Source organism: Chaetodon auriga, chromosome 3 (genome assembly GCF_051107435.1).
Source record: "Chaetodon auriga isolate fChaAug3 chromosome 3, fChaAug3.hap1, whole genome shotgun sequence".
Lineage (NCBI taxonomy): Eukaryota > Metazoa > Chordata > Actinopteri > Chaetodontiformes > Chaetodontidae > Chaetodon > Chaetodon auriga.
The window spans coordinates 6928966-6948822 of NC_135076.1; the positions used below are offsets into that span (position 1 = coordinate 6928966).

The 19857-nt window shown below is 42.1% G+C and overlaps 1 protein-coding gene across 4 annotated transcripts in view; it reads right to left on the reverse strand.

Moving 5' to 3' along the window:
- LOC143318084 (carboxyl-terminal PDZ ligand of neuronal nitric oxide synthase protein-like) overlaps positions 1-19857 on the reverse strand; it is a 170658-nt gene that overhangs the window by 24425 nt on the left and 126376 nt on the right. For 2 of the 4 annotated variants that reach the window (XM_076726046.1, XM_076726045.1), the window contains exons 9-10: positions 9768-9933; positions 5183-5359 (exon numbers count right to left, since the gene is read on the reverse strand). In XM_076726046.1, coding sequence (XP_076582161.1) covers positions 5183-5359; positions 9768-9933 — 343 coding nt within the window. Of the gene's footprint in view, positions 1-2132; positions 5360-9767; positions 9934-19857 lie in introns of those variants that run through there. The other 2 variants (XM_076726048.1, XM_076726047.1) reach the window with 1 other exon arrangement.

Below are 19857 nucleotides of genomic sequence, written 5' to 3' on the forward strand. Positions count from 1 at the left end.
TCTGAAAAGCTGCTCCTCCGAACTCACCACAGCACCTTCACAAGACAGCATCACTGTCAAGGCAGAAGGCCGAGGGCTGTACTTGTTTTGGCAAATACACAAAATGAATCGCTAATAGACAAATCAGCACCAAGACACCGTCGAGAAATATGGTATGTGTGGTATTTAAGAGAGGCTGAAGGAAGAGCTGGGTTCAAGATATGACAGGGAATAAGGTTAAAGTCGAACACGTGAGAGAAATATAAATACAAAAGGGAGGAGAACTGAGAGTATTTACCCCAGAGGCTAGAAGAGCAGGCTAGAAACAGAAAAGAGAGCTTCAGAATAAAGAACTGCAAGTTAAGACGAGCGTAAGATGCAGAAACAGACAGCAGAGTTTGTACTCTTTGTTTTATTTCTATACTTATGTTAATGCCTTTTCAGGAACAGAAAAATTAGGAAAATAAGGTAAAGTAAGGGAATTTTGAGTGGCCTTTACATTTCAAGGTACCACTTCAGGTTGTGCAGTCGTACAGAAAGTCTGAACCGAAGTCTGATGCAAAATGTAATTTGTGTATACAATGGACTCAAAGGCAAGGCAAAGATTTGGGTTTACCAATTTTGGAAAGGGGATACAAGGATGGTGAGTCTGACCAACTGGCAGCACATTTAAGGTGGGATTTGAATGCTTTCATTTGTTTTCAGGGTGACTGAAGAAGATTTTCCTCCTCCAGTATCTGATTGGTTATTAGATGTGACCTCAGCATGTGGTGATTTCAGAAAAAAAACGACTCAGCACTGACAAAGTAGGATGAAGACATTTATACAATGTCCACCGAAAATTCTCCATTCCAACAGGCTGGCACGTATCCATTACTGTTACGTTTAGATCAAATTACATTTGACAGGCAGTAGAAAGAGTTAAAGATGTGACAAAGACCTTGTTGGTTTGAATGGCTTCTTTGCTGTATGAACACCAACCTCGTCAACCTCAGGAGAGGCGACAACTCAAGATGAATTGAGTGCCGCATCGCCACTGGACTTTGTCAGACATCACAGGCTTTCTCTCTGCATCACTCTCATTCAAATGATCCCATTTGTGGGTTGAGGGCACGAGAGTGAAGACATAAGTAATTAGAAATAAGATAACTTACTTACTTTTAGAGTGCCCGTTCTCCAGACACACCCTTGTCTCCAGGCAACCTCTCTCTCTATATAAGTCAAAAATGTGATTGAGCCTGATATTGAAGTAATGTCTTACCTGATAATGTGATTCATTCTTTGATTAAGTGCAATTATTGAGTCATGAGATGGGGTCACCTTTTTAAATCATTGCAATATTAGTGTGGAGATGTGTGTCACTGATGATTTACTGTAAGTCTGAATGTATTTTGGTCGATTTCAAGGGCTGTTTCATTACTTTTAAAATGATCATAGTATCTGACAATGGCCGCATCAGTTGCTGAAACATGATTTTAATGGCGTTTTTATAGTTCACACGTCCTGGGTAAAGATGAAAAGTCTGTTTATTACTATCTTCTAGCCATGAGCTCCTTTCTTATATTTTACCTGATGGTGAGCTGTCTGACAGATCTTTCATATTAAAATTTGTACCATGATAAGGTTCACAAGTCAGATTTTCATGTGTTAATGTCATATTTAGAATTTCAATATTACAGGAACATTTTTAGGAAAAGTGAGAAGAGGAGGAAAAAGGGCAGATAATGAAACAAGAGAGGAGAGGCAGACGAGGAGGAGAGGGTGTCAAACAGAGAGGACATCCTTCACAGTTCCCAGTCTGACACACGTGTCTGATCTGTATGTTTCCTGTCAGCTGGTTGAAACACGTTAAAAGACAAGTGAGCGCTTCAGGGAAACCAACAAAGTCTCACTCAGGGTAACAGAAAGAGAGAAAGCCAAGTGCACAGTGGTTGTCAGTGTGGTGTCAGAGAACTTCTGAGTGTCTCTGCAAATGTTTAGTCCAGCTTCAGTTTCAATGAAAACACCCTAACCAGAGAATTTAATGACGGGGCACCCTCGCGGTCTATAAGGCGCTGACCACGAACCACGATGTCCACGGGTCAAGTTCGGAGAGGAGAGTTTTATTGCATGTCACTCTCCGTCTGTCTCTCCCTTCATTCCCCATTATTTCAGTCATAATCACAGAGGATATTTACTCTGGATCAACATGTAAAATCCTCTTGTTAGGAGATCATTATGGGTTCACATGATCCCCTGTAACCAAAACAAAACCTGTGACCCACGTTGGGCCAAAACAATATTATATTCAGTCTTTTCTGTTTGGGTTAGGCTCCCTTTCTCTTGCTGGGGGTCTCAGGTCTGTTGGACAGTACATTTAACACCCATGTAGATCCAAGCGGACCTGCTATCGTCTCGATCAGATGGTGTGTCATCATCATTAGAGGAGAGAAACATGTTTTTTGTTGTATTTCCACTCGTTTTAATGATGGCTGCTTGTTCGTGGAGCATCATGCTCCCGCCTGTCTGTTTGGGGTGACGGCATTTTGTCTCAAGTCTAATCATCCTTGGGTTCCAATCAGATCAGCTCATTCTTTGAAAATAAATGTGTGCATGTCAGTAGAGTAGATTTTCCACAGGATTATTACAGATCAGGTCCAAACTTTAGAACCTTGAAGACTCCACTAAATGTCAAATGGTCTTCATTTGTGTCTCAGCAGTTCTGATAGAAGGACTGTCCAACACACTTTACACACATTGATTTAGAAAAGTTGGTACAAATTAAGAAACTTTCAGGGAAATAACATCTCAGATTGAATCTCTGTTATCCTTTAATACAAACACCCTCAGAAAGCCAGCAGCTAACGAGGAGTTAGCTTACTGGACTCTCACTAGATTGGTTTGATGCTATCAGGCTAAAGCTCTTTGCAAAAGATAGTGAGCGCATTGAGAACTGGCGTGGTTCCCCTTTAAATCTCTGCAGCATCTACCTTTGCCAAACACTGGCCTGTCTGCATTGATTTGACAGGAGTGCTCTGATAAACTGGGCTACAATGCGTAGACAGAAAACTCTGCGGCTTTGCTCGTGAAACAAAATGAACACTTTAATACTGCATTGTGCTTGGAGGCCATACACAGAGCTGGGTTTAAACAAACGAGACCACTTTTGGCTGTCATCCGTGAGCTGCCGCTCTGGCACGAGGGAAGAGTTTTTGTTTACGGGATGAATAAAAGAAACAAACAGCGTTCCTCGAGGTCCAACTAATCCCGGCTTTCCATAAATTAAAAAGCGGGGAAATGTGTGGACAAGTGAGAAGAGTGCAAACATGCTCTGACTACCAAGTCAACAAATGGTGAAGAGAGAAAAAGAGGGCTGCCTGAAGAAGTCAAGGACGGAGCAGTTCACCAGTTCTGTGGGATGACGTAGAAAATAAAGTTTGCACATACATTACACACAGGTTTTTGTCTAAAAATAGTCTTTGATTAATTACGAGCTGAGCAAGAAAGGACTGTCCCTCTCCAAACACAGAGACGGTAATAAAGTTCCTCCCGTGTTTGGCTGAAGTGTTCATCTTCGCTCAGCAGAAGAGTCACTTTTCACTCCAGAAAGGACAAGAGCTCATCAGTCTCTCCAGTCCCAAACTCTGTCAACTTGTTCCCGCCAGCATGACTGACAGCTGCGCTCCCAATCCTGACAAATTGAGAGCTTGCCCCTGAACTAACCTTTGCTTTTGGTTTGATTTCATGTTACATCTTGACATCTTCACGACAAAGACAGACTAGCTTACGTTTCCAAACTGTTGAACGCAGGAAAGACTTTTAATGTAAACTCCCTGATTTTGTTAAAGAGCTCTAAAAAAAAAAAATCTCAAATTGAAATTCAGCAACAGAGAGCTGGAAGGAGATTTTAGGGGTGTGTGTGCTCTGTGGATACGAGGTCTATGTGTGTGATCAATAATAGAGGGAAAAGAAAAGGAAGGAAAGAAGCAGTGGATTTTAAGGAATAAGTGGATATGCATGAGTATGCATATAGATTAGAGATTACATTCACACGGTTGTCTTTTGAGACATGTATTACAGGTGAGACCAGCAGGGGATACTTAAGGTGATACTCATAGTCTTAAGAGGTGTTCAGACTGAATGTGAAGCGAATCATTATCCTGCTTTATTCACACCACTGTGACTGCAAATAAACTACACATTTTTTGCCAGTTAACAGAAAACAAATGTGACAGTCGTGACAGTGGCTGATGACGTGTACTGACTCTGCTTCATTTGGACTGATTTGAAAACTTACCAGGAGCCCCAGCTGACTCTGGTGCCCGTGTTCATTCACAGAACTCTACAAGATCTCAGGGATCAGGATGAATTTTTCGCTCTGGTTGAAACTCATTTAACTGGAGCTGTAGCCCCGATCCAGGACTGTCTGATACACACATGCACACACGTTAAATAAATAAATAAATGTTACTCACCTCACTGGTGAGCTCAAATTTTTACAGGGACAAATTTAATGAATGCCTGAGTGACTGATATGTTCAGGATCCCTTCGATAGCATCCCAGACCGTGACGTGTTTGACCAGAGCTACTTCAGCGCTCTTCACCTACAGTGAATTTGCTTTTATTTAATTATCTATTTGAGTCTTTCCTTTCTCTTTCCGTTTGCATCACCTATATTACACCACTGTGTTGGTGTAAGCCTTGTATATCATTGTGCACGTCTGACAGAGGGTAGTTCTCTACATGGTTATTTCTACAGAGTACTTGAAGTGAGTGGACAAAAACAGGTCAAGGCTATGGTGTTTTATCTCGACAGGATTTGTCAAGGGGGCAGGTTAGTGCGTTACACCGCTATTTCATCTCCCAGACAGTCAGGGGTTTCCTGTCTGTTGAGAACGTTAAGCAGCCTCAGTGTCTCCTCGTCCGTGCCCCAGCCAAAGATCTCCATCTCCTCCTCATCGTCCTCCCCCTCATCCTCATTGTCATCGCTGTCGTCTGTGTTCGACTCGTACTCTGAGGCGATACCTGACTCGCGAAACCTGGCAAAGTCCAGGCAGCCCAGAGATTTCACGTCACTGGACAACAACTTTGCCTCAGACACCTCCTGATCTTTGCTCTCTGGCGTGTTAGCCTTGAGCAGTGGGGGAGGCGAGGGGAGCGGAGGAGGCGGAGGCCCCGGGAGGAAACGGAAACACTCCAGTTTGAGAAGACACTGGTCCCTACCTAGGGGGCTTCCAAGAGTCCCATTGGAAGGTGAGAAGGCGTTGCTGATCCCGTCAGAGGTGCCCAGCATGGGCAGGTTGATGGCGGACACCTCAGGTTTAGGAGTTGTGGGGTCGCAGATCACTGAAGGTACTGTAGACCGAAAGGTGATCTCCAACAAACTGTCCTGAGATCCCACTGGAGAGAAGAAAGGAGAGGAAGCAGAACAGAATGAAGAGGAGAGGGAGGGAGAGACAAGGAATTAAGGACAGATCACATATTTATACCACATTCAAAGGCTCCACTTGATTTACATTCATCGCCGTCACCCCTCCCGTTGTATCGTGGCAGAAGAATAACGAATGTGATACGGATATATGTGAATCGTGGTGGATAGCAGATTACAGCTCCTTGGAAATTCGAACAAAATCAATCACTCGGTTACCAACAAATCAATGTGCTTTTATAGTGGGTAAGTGAGGGAAGAAAAAAAAAACAGATTTCAAAGTATTTCATCATCGTCAGGGGCTGCTCAGTGAAACATGCTTCGCTTCCTGCTTCATGGGCATGGAGGACAGACCTAGAGCTCAAAAACTGAGCAAAAGAGACATTAAAGGAATACTCCATGTTTTCAGTATCAATACTAAGCAGAGTGCTTCACAGAGAGCCTTCCTTTAGCAGGAGGAATCCACCCAAGCAGCAGAATGCACTTTCCTTTGGGCTTCCAGTCATGTGAAACACACATCAAAACCAAATAACACAGCAGCATCAGGTCTTATTCAGCAGCACTTCATTCAAACCTATTGTTCAGTGACAATTTTGACCATTTGGAGTCTCATTAGTGTAAGGCCCTGCTTCATGTTTCAAAGAATATTCATAAAATTGATGCCTGTTCTTTCTGAACCTCAAACATGCTGTATGTCTTGATATAATCATGATGTGCATGATAAATCATTTATGTCCTCACTCTAATTATTGCAGCTTAGATTGTGTGTTTAAATTGTTAATGTGTACATGTTTAACCAGAAAACTGATCACAGCTTATATCAAAAGGCAAGGCAAGATTGAGATGCCGTAACTCACACAGGTCACCCTCGGAGTGCCTGTGTGTGACAGGGAATAACACACACACACACACAGACACACACACTCTACATTTATATAACACACGTTGCAGCATGGTTGTCATTAGGGCATGAACAGCCGGGTTAATACTGTCTACTACTTATTTTTTAGGATGATGATGATGATGATGATGATGAAGCTAAGCTTTTAAACATGGAAGCATTAAACTACTACATTTTACTCATTATGTAGGAAAGAAAGTGGAGCAAGAGAAAAGAATTGGGAGACATTTAAAGGGAGAAGCGGTGAAGTTTCATGCCTCTGTCACCGGACATCTGATACCAGACACGGGCCCCTCAGAAGACAAAAGCAAGAAGAAACAACATTCTTCCTTCAGTTCAGAGTCAGAGAAGTCAACGCTGTGACAAATTCTGTCAGAGCTGCCACGAGTCTCTTGCGCAACCAAGTGGGCGCATTCAGAAGAGGTCATCGCCCTGCTGCTTGTTGAGAGACAGCCGACTCAAGCCGAGCCAAGATGCTCGGAAATACCCGAGAGCTCCAGACGGGAGAAAGAGACGCATCAGCTGGCTAAGCTGCTCGCCTCTCCTCCCTCCAGAGCGACCTCTCCACATGGCCATGCATCAGCAGGTCAGACAACACCTCCTGTGATGCAGGGTGGACGCTATAGATTAATAGGAATACCTCAAACATTAGGATTTCCCATCCATCAGTATAGTTATGATGTAATTAGTTCAGATCATTTCTTTTGGCTTCCCATCTCTCTCAGCTGCTGAGCGGTGCCTTAAGCCTTATTTTAATGTTTAGTCATAAAGATTTCATTCACTCGCTCTTTTGTGTTTTCACTGATTAATGCATTGATTAAGATGTCATGCTCGAGCTCGTCTGATGCTGCTCATTTACCAATTTGGTACGATGCTACATTTGCAACTTCAGTCATTCAATCATTTATTCATTAATGAAACTAAATTAATTAATTGGCTATCAACTTTTCCCTCTCAAAGGATGGTGCCCTGAGGTAAATTTAATGCAAGTATTTAATATGCAGATTTCTGATAGCTGAAATTGAGTGTAAATCCACTTCTTCCTTTTAACAGAATAAAGTTCTTTGCTAGAATAATTTAATATCCTTCAAAGTGAAATATACTACAGAGGCAAATTGGAAAGCGCTTTGGATAAAAGCACTTCATAAATACTGAACATAATGATCATCAGCAGAGCGGTTTCAAAAGTTTCTGTCAACATTTTGAAGTATTGACATATAGATTTTTAGTCCTTTGAAATGTATTGTAACGCTTAACTCCAGCTGTTCTCCTGTGCAAAAAAGCAATCTGCAAGCTTTTCAGCGCCACCTTTCAAGCCTACAGGACAGACTACTGATACAAAAAGAAAAATAAAGAAAACGAACAAACAAAAAAGGATCTTTTCAGCATATCAGCATGCCTTTGGGAGGCTTCTAGTGATGAAGTAATGAACTGGGCTTAAACCTCCTGCATGGGCTCCCCGCCTCTTCTCATCTACAGCCAGACCACGTTTCTAGCCGGAAAATTTGACAAAACGCAGTAAAAAATGCTGTGAAATATACCTTTCTCATGGTGGACATTTTCGATTGTGATAGCAGGAAAATGACAGGCGCAACTAACAGCATCAATGACAGTTCCTTTCCATTTAGTTGTGACAATAAGCCATGATAGTGCGCCAGCGAGCCCAATCCTGGCACACAGGAGAGATGAAACGCAGCCATGAAGTCAAAATGTGCCATGAGAAAGGTCTGAAAGCCTGAACGTTACATCATGCTACAAAAACAATTTCATCTCCATTCAAGATCGAGTTTGCCTCCGAGTGTGTCCACAGCACAGTTTTTGCTGACCTTGTGCAAAACGAGGTCCTTTTCAAACCTCCAGCATGCAGAGGTGCCAATGAGAAAATACTTTCCACGCTGGATTTCTGAAACGCTGATAAGATAAAAGATTGTTTCTCTCAGGGTGATGATTAGAGGGCAGGCCAGACTGCGATAGTGCGGAGAAGATAGTCTGTCTGAATAGCTGATGAACAGGCTGAACAATATGTGAAGCTGTGGGGAGAATGACGGAGAGGACGGAGGGGGTCGTGGACGAAAGAGGAGCGGCAGAACGTGTGTTGTGCATGACAAACAGAGCGGCGAGGGGCCGATACGACAACAGAATCCAGTCTCTTACTTGGACTCAGAGGCTTTCATGTAGAAATTTCCATTTAGAAGCCTGTTTAGGTGCGTGCTTCACTCAGCTGTGTTTGCTGTCTGTATGAGTGCACAGAGCTGAGTATGCCTGCTCTCTCAGTGTGTAGGTCACGGTTAGTAATATGGTTGTGTGTGTGTGTGTGTGTGTGTGTGTGTGTGTGTGTGTGTGTGTTTGTGTGGCTGGATGTGTGGATGGATGTTTGCTCTGTCAAATGCAGGGACTATACCCGACAGCGATAGTGTGTGTTGACCTGGAGGTGATGGCATAAGATACTGAATTACCATGTTTCTGCCTCAGTCACGTCCATCTTTCATTTCTTTTCTCTTATCATTGTCACTGTTCATTATATGAACCGTGATGGCTGAACATAACCCTAACCGCTTTTGTATACTTATCTGTGTGACACAGAATCCTAATTATGGCTGGCTCAGTGCAGGTCTTATCCACACTGCTTCCAAGGTTCTTTGTTTATCTTAAGTAATAAACAGCATTTTATATTGTGTTTTATGAGTAGTTGAAGTAGCAGTTGCATGCGTGTCTGATAATGTTTTAAAATGGGGGAGCAAAGGTGGAAAAACACACAGTGTCGGGGGATCTGGGAGGTCCTCTGTCAGGAGGAAAAAGTAGTTTAAAACAAGTTTCCTGCATTTCTACACAACCTAATCTCTTGGATTAAGTCAAGAAACAGACACCTGCACCTGACTTAACTGACAGTGTACAACAACATCATCATGCAGCCTAAAATTGTAGGAGGTTGCAGGCTGTTATATTCCCATTATTCTAAGGTAGTCTGCTGTGGTGTGGGGTGAATGGGAGAGCTGGGCAGCAAATTAGGCTGATTAAGAAAACATCATTAATTAGAGAACAGATGCAAAGCATTTAGGAAACATGCTGCAAATGCACACAACACAACCAAAATCAGAAACGTGCTGCCAGTAGCACAGACAGCCGTGGATCTGTTTCCAGGGGACATGAAAAAAGTGATGAACCCAGCTGGGACACGCTTGATGTTGCTCCCTTTTACGACTTTGAAGTTACTGAACATAAGGTTTGCACAATGCTTCACGATTGTGTCTATTTTATCAGATTATTTGAATTAGCAGGCTAATAACAAGCAAAAGGCTAACATCAGACATCTGCAATAATATCTGAGTAACACAACCACAAAGTTAAAATCTAGTAAAATAAATACCTTCACTGTAGGAAAACATCCACGTGTGTCCGTGTCCCAGCAGCTGTTCACACTGTGTAGCATACCTTCATCTATATAAACTCCAGCATATCTGTGTATTTGATCTACTCACTGGAGTTTGGTCCAGACATCTTGGTCTCCAGCTCCTGGATCTGTTTAACCAGCAGCGAGATGTGCTGCAGCAGGTCTTTGTTCTGCAGCAGCAGCTGGTGGACTCGAGCCTGGGCCTCCAGGCGAGCCGTGGCCTCCGCACTCAGCTGGTCCTTCAGCAGGTGGACCTGCACAGGGAGAGGTGAGTCGAGGGGTAGATGGACAGATAGAGGAGGGGAAAATGGGGGATATGAGATAGGAAGTGAAGCTCAGAGCAGGGTATACAAACACTAGGTCACCGCTATCCCTTATCTGAATTCCCCAAACGCACAGATAGACCACACACCACTCCACTTGAAGAGCAGGGTCAAACTCTGATGGCCCCTCAAACAGAATTTGCTTGTCAGGGAAATCAGGAGTGAGCGCTGTTAGCCTCAAATATTTGTGTAACGATAACAGCAAAAAGCTGATAGTACTATTGGCTGCTCGTAGTGCACCAAGCTTTTTGTTCCTGCACAGCAAACATTCAACGGCTGCTCTACAGCGAGCAGCGGGTGTGTTGACACGTTTAAATCATCGCTTTGTGTCTGACAGGTGCAGTGTTGCATAACTGCAGTTTCATGTCTGCATTGTGCACTGTGGAATTTTGAGCAAAAGTTTCCAAAAATAACAAAGAATACACAGTTGTTGCTCAGTTTAACAAAATAAAAGCATACAGATGTGCTACGTGAGTATCCACAAAACAAAACAAAGGAACAGTAATAAGAACAGAATAAGCTAAAGAGAAAAATGGAGATCGTCTTCTAATTTCAAGCAATTTCAAGGTGCTTAACAGCCGTTTGTGCCCTCAGCTAATGACTCAGGCAGGAGCTGAGAGGCTTTAGGATGTGGCTGAGTCGGTTCAGCAGGTGGCAGTAACTGATCAGTCCGCACTGTAGTTTTACTGCCTGGTAATTAATCAAAGCAATGCCAGCAAAGTACAGCAAACAATCGGAGTGTTTTGCCAGCTGGAAGGAAACAGATCAATCAGTGACACTCAGCGGGGACGTGGAGAAAAGCTCACAATCCAAGAGGCTCAAGCAGAGCTGCCGGTTGTGCACGAGGCTGAAGTTCAGGTTTGATCATCAATAGCTGGACACACGCTCCACGTACAGCGGCGGGCTGAAGCAGCTAACGTTACACACTGAGCAGCTGACTTGATATGTGTAGAAATTTCAGCTCAACTCAAGTTGATTGACAGAAATTCGTCAACAATTGTGAGAAGTGATTAAGCAATTAGCAGGTCCATTAGCATTGCTACATATCTCCTCCAGCGCCGAGCTGATGGATTCTGGTAAAAGGTAAACGTCGCTTAAGCACAGTCATTCTTGTGTACAGCGTTTGCCAGTGTGTGTTATTTATTCATTTGTTTTCTTTTGAGACATGTCTAATTTTTTATGCAGCAGAGCAGACGTTTTTCTCTCTCAGGAAACAATAAAAGCAACCTTGACCTTTGTCATTTCTACCAATTTCACTATTTCCTGCTTGCCTCTCTTCTATAACGATATTGTTAAAACCCAATATGTGGATTTTAACAGTTGGACAAAACCATTCTACATTGTGAATATGTTACCTTGCTCTCTGGTAAATGTGGGTAGGCATTTTTCACCATTTCCAGACATTTTATAACACGATTAGTCAATCAAAAAAAAAAAAAACCCAGCAGACTAATAATTTAATTCATCATTAGCATTGGCTTTCTCTATGGTATTTGATCTCTCTCCATTATGTAGACTACAAAAATGCAAATACACACACACACACACACACACACAGGTCCTCGGTACTGGAGTGACAGATATTAGGTCTTTGTAATTACTGTGGCTTTATATCCATCTATTTCATTTTTATGACATGAGCAGCAGAGCACCAGTGGCTGCTCTGATCCTCATGTAACCTTAATGCCACAGTCTGCTGTGGTCGGCAAGATTAAAGCAGACTCTATTTCAATCTAAGACTGAAAGGATAAAACTTCTATTACACTCTGAATCATTTATATAAGGGGGGGGGGGGGGGGGGGCACTGCTCACTCAGTGCACACATGTTGCGTGTGCGCACACACACACACACACACACACACCGTTACAAGCTTTTGTAGCAGCAATGACTGCCCATTTTTACTTCAAAGTACTCTCCAAATCAAATGTTGGTGGCTCCACCTCCCACCCTATTCAGCCAGCCATCTCCCATCCTGAGCACATAATTGCTTTCAACAGTTTCAAAGGAGAAATTCTCAAGGTTTCAAATCACAAGAGCGGTTCAGAAGAAGTGTACTGAAGGAGCCCACTTACTAATGATTTTCTGACAGGAGACACGGCGTGGCTCTCAATGGTTTGATGAGACTTAACCCTGGAGTTTGAACACAGCCCAGCAGGGCTTCAAATGTCAGCTGTCTGATACAGTCAACGAGGTCCTGAAGGAGAGGGTGTGCGACATGCTTTTATCGCATTACACTACATACATTTTAATGTCAGTCAGGAACAATCCAGTACTGCTTCTTCTATCAGTCAACCTTTTGGTTTTGAATCAGTACTGCAGCACATCTGAACAGGTGGCCATAACATCTGCAGGAAGGCAGCTGATGTGAAGGGCCCACAAGAGCTGCGGTGTACTTTCAGGGCGCCGTGAAAAACGGGGCCTCATGGAGTTACAAGTCATTGAAACTCTTAACGACCCTCTGGTTTCTCATTCCAGCTTGATGTGGTGACACAGAACTCGTTACCGTGGCAGCAAGGAGGCTCTTGGCTCCTGACGTCAATGTGACACACATTAAAAGGCAAACTGGAAAACAAATGGTATTTGAACAACATGCCAAGGCCGCTTCAGCCTTCTGACACACTGCACAGAGCGAAGTCCTTCACTATTTCACAGTTAGTGTCAATGTAGGAGTGTCGTCTTGTTTAGCACATACATCATTTCTATTAATATCCCCCTTCTTATTGCTGTGCATGTTGTATATAATCAGAGAGCCTGATGATGTGGCATAACATTGTTATTCTCTTTTTACTGTTCCTCTGCATGCCCATGAACTCTTTCAATCAGCGCTCGTTAATTTATTCATTAGTTCATTCATTTAATCGTTTTCAGGGAGACTGTCCACGTAGCAAGAGCTTTGAGCGAACGATGCATTGACAATGTTAATAAATGTACAGTCAACGTTAAAAAAAACAATAAATAAATCAACAAAAAGTGAATCCATGTCTTTAAATTGACTCCTTGCTTGTACTTCAGTACGAATTTCATTTTAACATACTGACCAAATTACACAGCAGAAATACCACTCTCGTTAGAATCAGACTCATTATTTTGCTTACTGATTGATTCATGATTGTTCTGTTTAATTAGAGTTTCAATCTGTTAATCATCTCGTCTGTATAAAAATGTCATGAATCTGAGTCTGTCTGACTAGCAAAACCATTACCTATTCACTTTCAATGGACTTACCAAACGACTAATCTTACTCTCCATTCTCTTAAATCAAGACAAATGTTTATGGCCTGAATATCAAGTATACATCAATATTTGTAGTACTGAACTAAGTCTGGAGAACAACCTCCTCTTCTTCTGCTCTTAAACAAGCTGTTCACAGTCTGCTCTTACTCTTTTTCATGCTTCTCTCGTGTCTCTTTTCTCTCACGTTACTACAGCCCGACTCCTAAAAAGTTGGGACACTGTGTAAAACATAAATAAAAACAGAATGCAATCATCTGCAAACAGTTTCACAAAGTGTTCCTGAGCCCATGTAGTAATATCCTTACTACAAGACACGAGGAAGTCAAAATTCATAGCTCCCATCCGAAGGCCTCCATACCTCCTCCGCCTCCCTCTCCTCCTCTCCCGCATTCACTCAGCAGACAGAAAAACAAGTGCTGAGGAAGACAGTCATCTACTTCCATTATCCTTCCACTTAGCAACAAATAGAGGTGATTCCAGATTGTGTTCGGGGCAGGCCGCCTCTGCAGACCTCATTTGTAAAGACTGACACCCTGATGATGACTTCGCTGGTGTAATTCAGCCGACAGGTTCCCATCTTGAGCTGTAGAAGAGAGGAGCTCGACTTGGACATGTGCTGCCCTGCTGACAACTCTAATAGTGCATCAGCCACTCCAGCGTGGTTTATACTGAGGCCTTGGGAGCAAGTGTCACATTTGTCCTGATGCTGTCCACGTTAAATCTCTCACTGAGCTGCACTGGCTGGTAAAAGAACACCGAACAAAACAGAAGAAGTTGGGGAAAAAAACTTTTTCTTTTAAAAGTCAGAGCTCGACTTTGTCATCTGAATATCTGATCAAAAAGAAACTGCTCTGCTGCAGCCACGCAAGGTTAAGTTTGGTTGCATTCTGCAAATGACCAGAGCTAGTTTCTGTGAAAACAGAGGCTGCTCCTACAGATAAAATATATAAAAGGAATAAAAAATTGACAGATGATAAGCACTAAATAATTACAGCTGGCTCTCTCGGGCTGTTTCTTTCCCCCACCTGCACCCCTGTTTATCTGGCTGTGTGTGTCTCCATCTCATTGTCTTTTTATGGTTCCACCTGAAATGGAATATCACTTGATTCACAATTAAATACAATATTCAATGGGGACATTTACTTGGATTAAAAGGTTGACTTCCTCCTATGCCCCCGTCGTAAAAACTGCCGAACATACAACACACAAAAGTCAATGTAAACATGCTGAAACGACTCATTGTGTTGTTTTTCTATTACAGTCAATCTCTCACTGTCACTATTATCATTTTCACTGTTGCAGCTCAATGCAAAAACATATCGGCCTTGAAAAACAGTTGAATCAGTTCATGCTCTTCTTTTCTATTCATTTTATGAATTATTGTCCTGTTGAATGTGCATAGTCTGAGGGCTTTATAACTCCTGCTTTGAAAAGTGCTGCACAAACAGAGTTATTGTTATAGTTATTAATCAGTTGAATCCTTAGACACACGCTATCATGTTTTGGGGACCTAGAACAACATCAGGTTTGCTGTGCTAATGTTTGCCGTGCTCTGCAAGAATAAAACAAGCAGGAGTACAAACATCAGACCTGAGTTTGCTGAACAACAGGACAAATCCAGACACAACGCTGTTTTGACACAATACACGCGATAATGATTGCAGGGGGATTCTGTGATACTTGATATACAGCCAGACAACCATTCATTATGCATCACAATACCTGCAGTTTTGCAGAATGTATGCATTGCAGTGTATGACGAAGTGCCTTTGAGTCTGACATTTTCAGTCTGGTGTCAAAGGAAAGGTACAGCTCTGTCATGCTGTGCTCTAATATTGACAATGCATTGCAGTATTTGGATTTTAACAGGGTTTTTGCAAACAAGACAAGATGCACTATATACTCAAACTAGAATTTCTCACTCATTGCTACGGTGGTAGTGAATTTATCTGTGGAAATGTAGGCCTTTGATGCTGTTACAGCTCCATTTTCCTTATTATCTAATTCATTTTCTATGGAGGTGTACATCAGTGATACAACAGATTGGTAGGCAGAAAAACCCAATTTCAATCCTCTGTGTCACACAATTTCAGGCCTGATACACAATATGTCTCTTCATGTAATGATGATGTAATCAGGATGGGAAAAATACAGACTGGATGGAAAATTGGTTTAATCAAGGTAAAAACACAAATGCTGCCAAAAAAGGAGATTGGCCTCAGGTTTTCTCGTTGTGAAGAAAGGCCACAGTCACCCGGACTGTCAGACCATAACTCACTGGTTAAGAAACAATGCGGTCGATATTCCTTTTAAAACTTGCAGAGAAAAGATCTAAAACCTCGTACTAAAAATGGAACCCAGACAAAGAAGCAATTAAAAAGGTGCTTCACTTCTGTCTCACTGTGGTGGTCCCTTGATAGAAAACCTGCTGCTACCCAGTGTTTTCTGCCCTCTTATCTGAGCGTCGTGAAATTGAGGGAGCTTCAAGCAACTCAAATGAGTCCTTAAAGCTCTAATTAGGCAGCAGCATCTCGCTTCCATTTTATTGCTTTCTTTGTTCAAAACCGTTCCCCCGAACAGAACGGTGCCTCAGGACACTTTTCATCTTCCCAACTCCTTCTCTCTCAACAGTTTGACAGTTTTGCTGCCTAGTTTCCTTCCATCTTTTCAGTTCATTACGACGTAAAAACCATTTCTATTTAACTGATTTTAATATTACATAACTTAAAATATTTCATACAGCTTGGTTTTGCTTCCCTCTCTTCCCATCCTTCCCTAAAACGCACCAGTGATTCAACCTACACCCAGGGCTTACAAGCTTTTACCCCATCATTGCTGCTAAAAACACCTCATAATTCTACGTCATAACTCTCAGAGTGATGCAGCTTCATCCTCATTTTTAGACTTTAGAATAAGAGCATGCGGAGAGGATCTGCTATCACTGGAAAGTGCTCTGTAAAACAACTACAGCAGAGAGCACTTGGCACTACATACAGAGACAAAATGAGAGCATTTAAATAAAAAAAAAAAAAAGGAAGACAAGGCTGTTTCAGTGATACCATTTCCCTTTGAAAGGAGCCTGAAAAACAGTGACTCTGCCACTGGTAGTGTAAGGGGATTAGGACTGTTGGTTGTGTGTTGTGACTCCACAGGGTTGATTGCCGAGGATGTACTCTTCACACAGGATTACCATCATCGCGTTCCCTGCCCACGCCAGGTCCCTTTGATGTGTGTTTGAAAGCCCTCCAACACTGGTTTGTCTCTGTTTTTATCTCATTTTTGAAGGAACAAACTGAAGAGGAAGCAATGATCATTTTGCTGGTGCAATGGAACAGGAGCCATTAGAAATGCTCTTACGCTTGTCATGTGCTTAAGATGGCGAGAGAGTGTTTGATGAGGCGAGAGATGACTAGGAAGGTCCAAGTAACGACAGAGAGGGAGCGATGATGAATGTGTAAGTGGAACTACCACCGCGTGGTCGTGTGCCTCCGCCTATCAGTCAAGTTACATTTACATCAATGTGTGTCAAGACTCATATAATATATGTAGTGAGAATGTATGATTTTAATGACTGATTTCCAGTGTGTAACATGCTGTCTTCACTTAGAGACTATTTCTGCAGAGGAGCACAGAGGACTGACAGAGAGCTTCACCACATGGAGCTCAACAATCACCTGAAGATCAATACCAGCAGAACCAATGAGCTTGTGGTGACTACAATGCTTCAAATATGGATGCTGCTGCAAAGAAGCTACAAACTGTAAAACGTGGACGCTTCACACACATCTTCAACCCGACAGCACAGAAGATCTTTACAATCAGCACAGTTTGAAGGACACCCAAGATTAATATCACCAATTCAGTATCTGACAATGTGAAATAAAGGTACAATCTCGCCTTCTGTTCCACAGTTATGGTGTTGAATGATGGCCAGGAAAGAGTTTCTGCAGAACATCATGACGTCACAGTGAATCTGACCTTTGACCTTTTGAATGTAAAATGTCATCACTTCTTCATTAATCCTATTAGACATCTGTGCGAAATTTTGTCATAATCAGCGCAGGAATTCTTGAATAATGGCCACAAATGTGCAGTCACAGTGACCTCTGACCACCACAATCTAATCAGTTCATCACTGAGTCCAAGAGGACTTTTGAGCCTGATGTAATTAAAGTCTCTCCAGGTGTTCTTGAGATTTTGTTTTGTGAATGGGACATACGTGCATGCGTCGGTACAGAAGGGAGGAAGGATGAACAACCCGAGAACATAATGCCTCTGTCATAAAAACAGGCTGAGACAAAAAAGAAGGACGGAAGGAAGATGTGTTTGAAGAAAGAAAGGAAATCAGAAGGGAAAGGAAAAACGAAGGACAGACTGATTAATCAAACCTGAAAAAGAAAGAGGGAGGGAAGGTGTAGGTGGCAGGAGAAAAATAACTGAAAGGAGGATGGAAATAAAATATGAGGAGGTGAAATAAGGAGGCATTGCATAAACAAAAATAGGAGAAATAAGTGAGAAATAAAAGGGAGGAAATGGAGTGAGGAAGGACTGAAGGAGAGATCAGTAACTGAGCTGGGAGAGACAGACACAGAGAGGTCAAATTTCATTAAGCATCTGCAGAGCAAACTCCATCTTGACACAGACTGTGGAAGCCCCTCACTCCCCTCACTGCATTAAACATCTCCACTTCCTCTCATCCCTGAGTGAGCTCTGATTAGTGTTGGCCAGCTCGCTAATTTGCCTCCATTTACCGCGACCTCTGCTCAGGCTCTGCAGAGCGGAGGTCACCATCAGCGAGATTCCCCAGATGCCAGGCTGGGCCGCTGACAGCGTGCGGGGCAATAGCGAAAATAATCACTAGTTCATTAAGATTTTTCCTCCATAGTAAGATGGGACGACAAAAAAGGATGCCATACATGACTCTGAAATGCAGCTGCTGAGATCTGCAAAGCACAGACTGATGATAAATTAAAGGAAAACAGAGATTCAGCTATTATTAACATTATCGAATGATCTGCTGATTTTGGTCAGGACTAACCTATTATTTTTTTGCTCAAAAAATATCATCAAACGGAGAAAAATGCCAATCACAAGCTGTCAGATCCAAAGGTTTTGCTTGTGTTACATGAGTAATAGTCAAAACACGGAAAGATATATAAAAGCTACATATTCTCGCAGTGGGAAAGCTGGAAATAATGAATGTTTCTCAGTGCTGCTTGAAAGATGAAAAATGATCAATTCTCCACATGGTTGCCAATTTCCTGTCAATCAAATGTTTGATTAATCAAATAAATGTTAACATCTCAATCACATGCAATATCAAGTGCAATATTCCATTTTTTCTTCAATATTATATTCCTATCTCTTCAATCAAGTCTATAAAGGTAGATGTTATTCTTCTACATACTGCTACATATTTTTTAACCCATGTGCACTAGTTAAAAACACTGTACTTGAACCATGTGCAAGTCTAAACCCCTGTGCAATTCTCCATTCCCCGTACAATTTTTTCCAATATCCAATATTTTATATACTGCTACATACATGTGCAATACTGAAAAACACTACACTCCCTTGTATAGAATATAATACATACAGAGTTTTTCTATTTTGTATTTTATTCCTTTCTTTGTCTTTTATACTTTTTGATAGTACTGCTGCTGCCTGTAACACTCAAATTTCCATGACTTCTGAAAGTGAAAGACAGTTTAAGCTTCTAATGCCTCCCTGTTGTCACTGGGAAGCACACTACATGTGTAGAACACAAGAATTTGTGGTGGCCCATAAATCAAATGATGAAATCAAATCATAAACACACTTCGATTTCATGAAAATCTTATTGTAGCTTTGAGTCAAGACAGCTCAATATTTCTGGCTTTGAGCTAAAATACATAAATCCCATAAAGAAAATCTGTTTCTCCTGGCTGCACGTCTTTGTTTATTGTCATTGTACGACAGCATTATGAGTATGGCAGAGCTGTGCTCAAACCTGACAACTCTGTTCAGTCAGTGTGGGCCCGCTGCATGAGACAATCAAACCATAAACAGGAAAAATATCTGCCTTAAACTGAACTTTGTGATCCTGTGAAATGTTTCCACTTGAAAGGCCAGAAAAGCGAAAACAGAACAATTATTTTCTGGTGTGAAACGGAGGCAAAGCCACCGGGGAAAGACTTGTTGTTCTGAGCGAGAAACAAAGTTTGGAACTCAAACACGCACAGATGAAGATGTACATGCACACACACATTTTGTCAGCCATGTAATCCCTTTCTTTCCTCCATGTCTTCACCCACAATGTGCATTATCTGGGCAGAACTTATCAGCCTGTTCCTTTCTACTGTTTGACCTTCAGTAGTGGAGTAAGCTCTCCTCCCTCATTACAGCTGTTTAGAAGTAGCCTCAGGCAAGTTTAGCCTTGTGTGAGAGGCTGAGGGAGAAAGACAGACTTGGATATGTGTTGTGTGCACAGAAAACCAGAAGCAGCTTTCTTCTCCCTAACACTTACACTGTATGTCTGGGTGTCTGAGTGCACATGTGTATTACTCACATTGTGGGGACATAAATCTGTTCACTCAGTCAAAATGTGGGGACTTGCTTTGCTTTTGGGGACAAAATGCAAA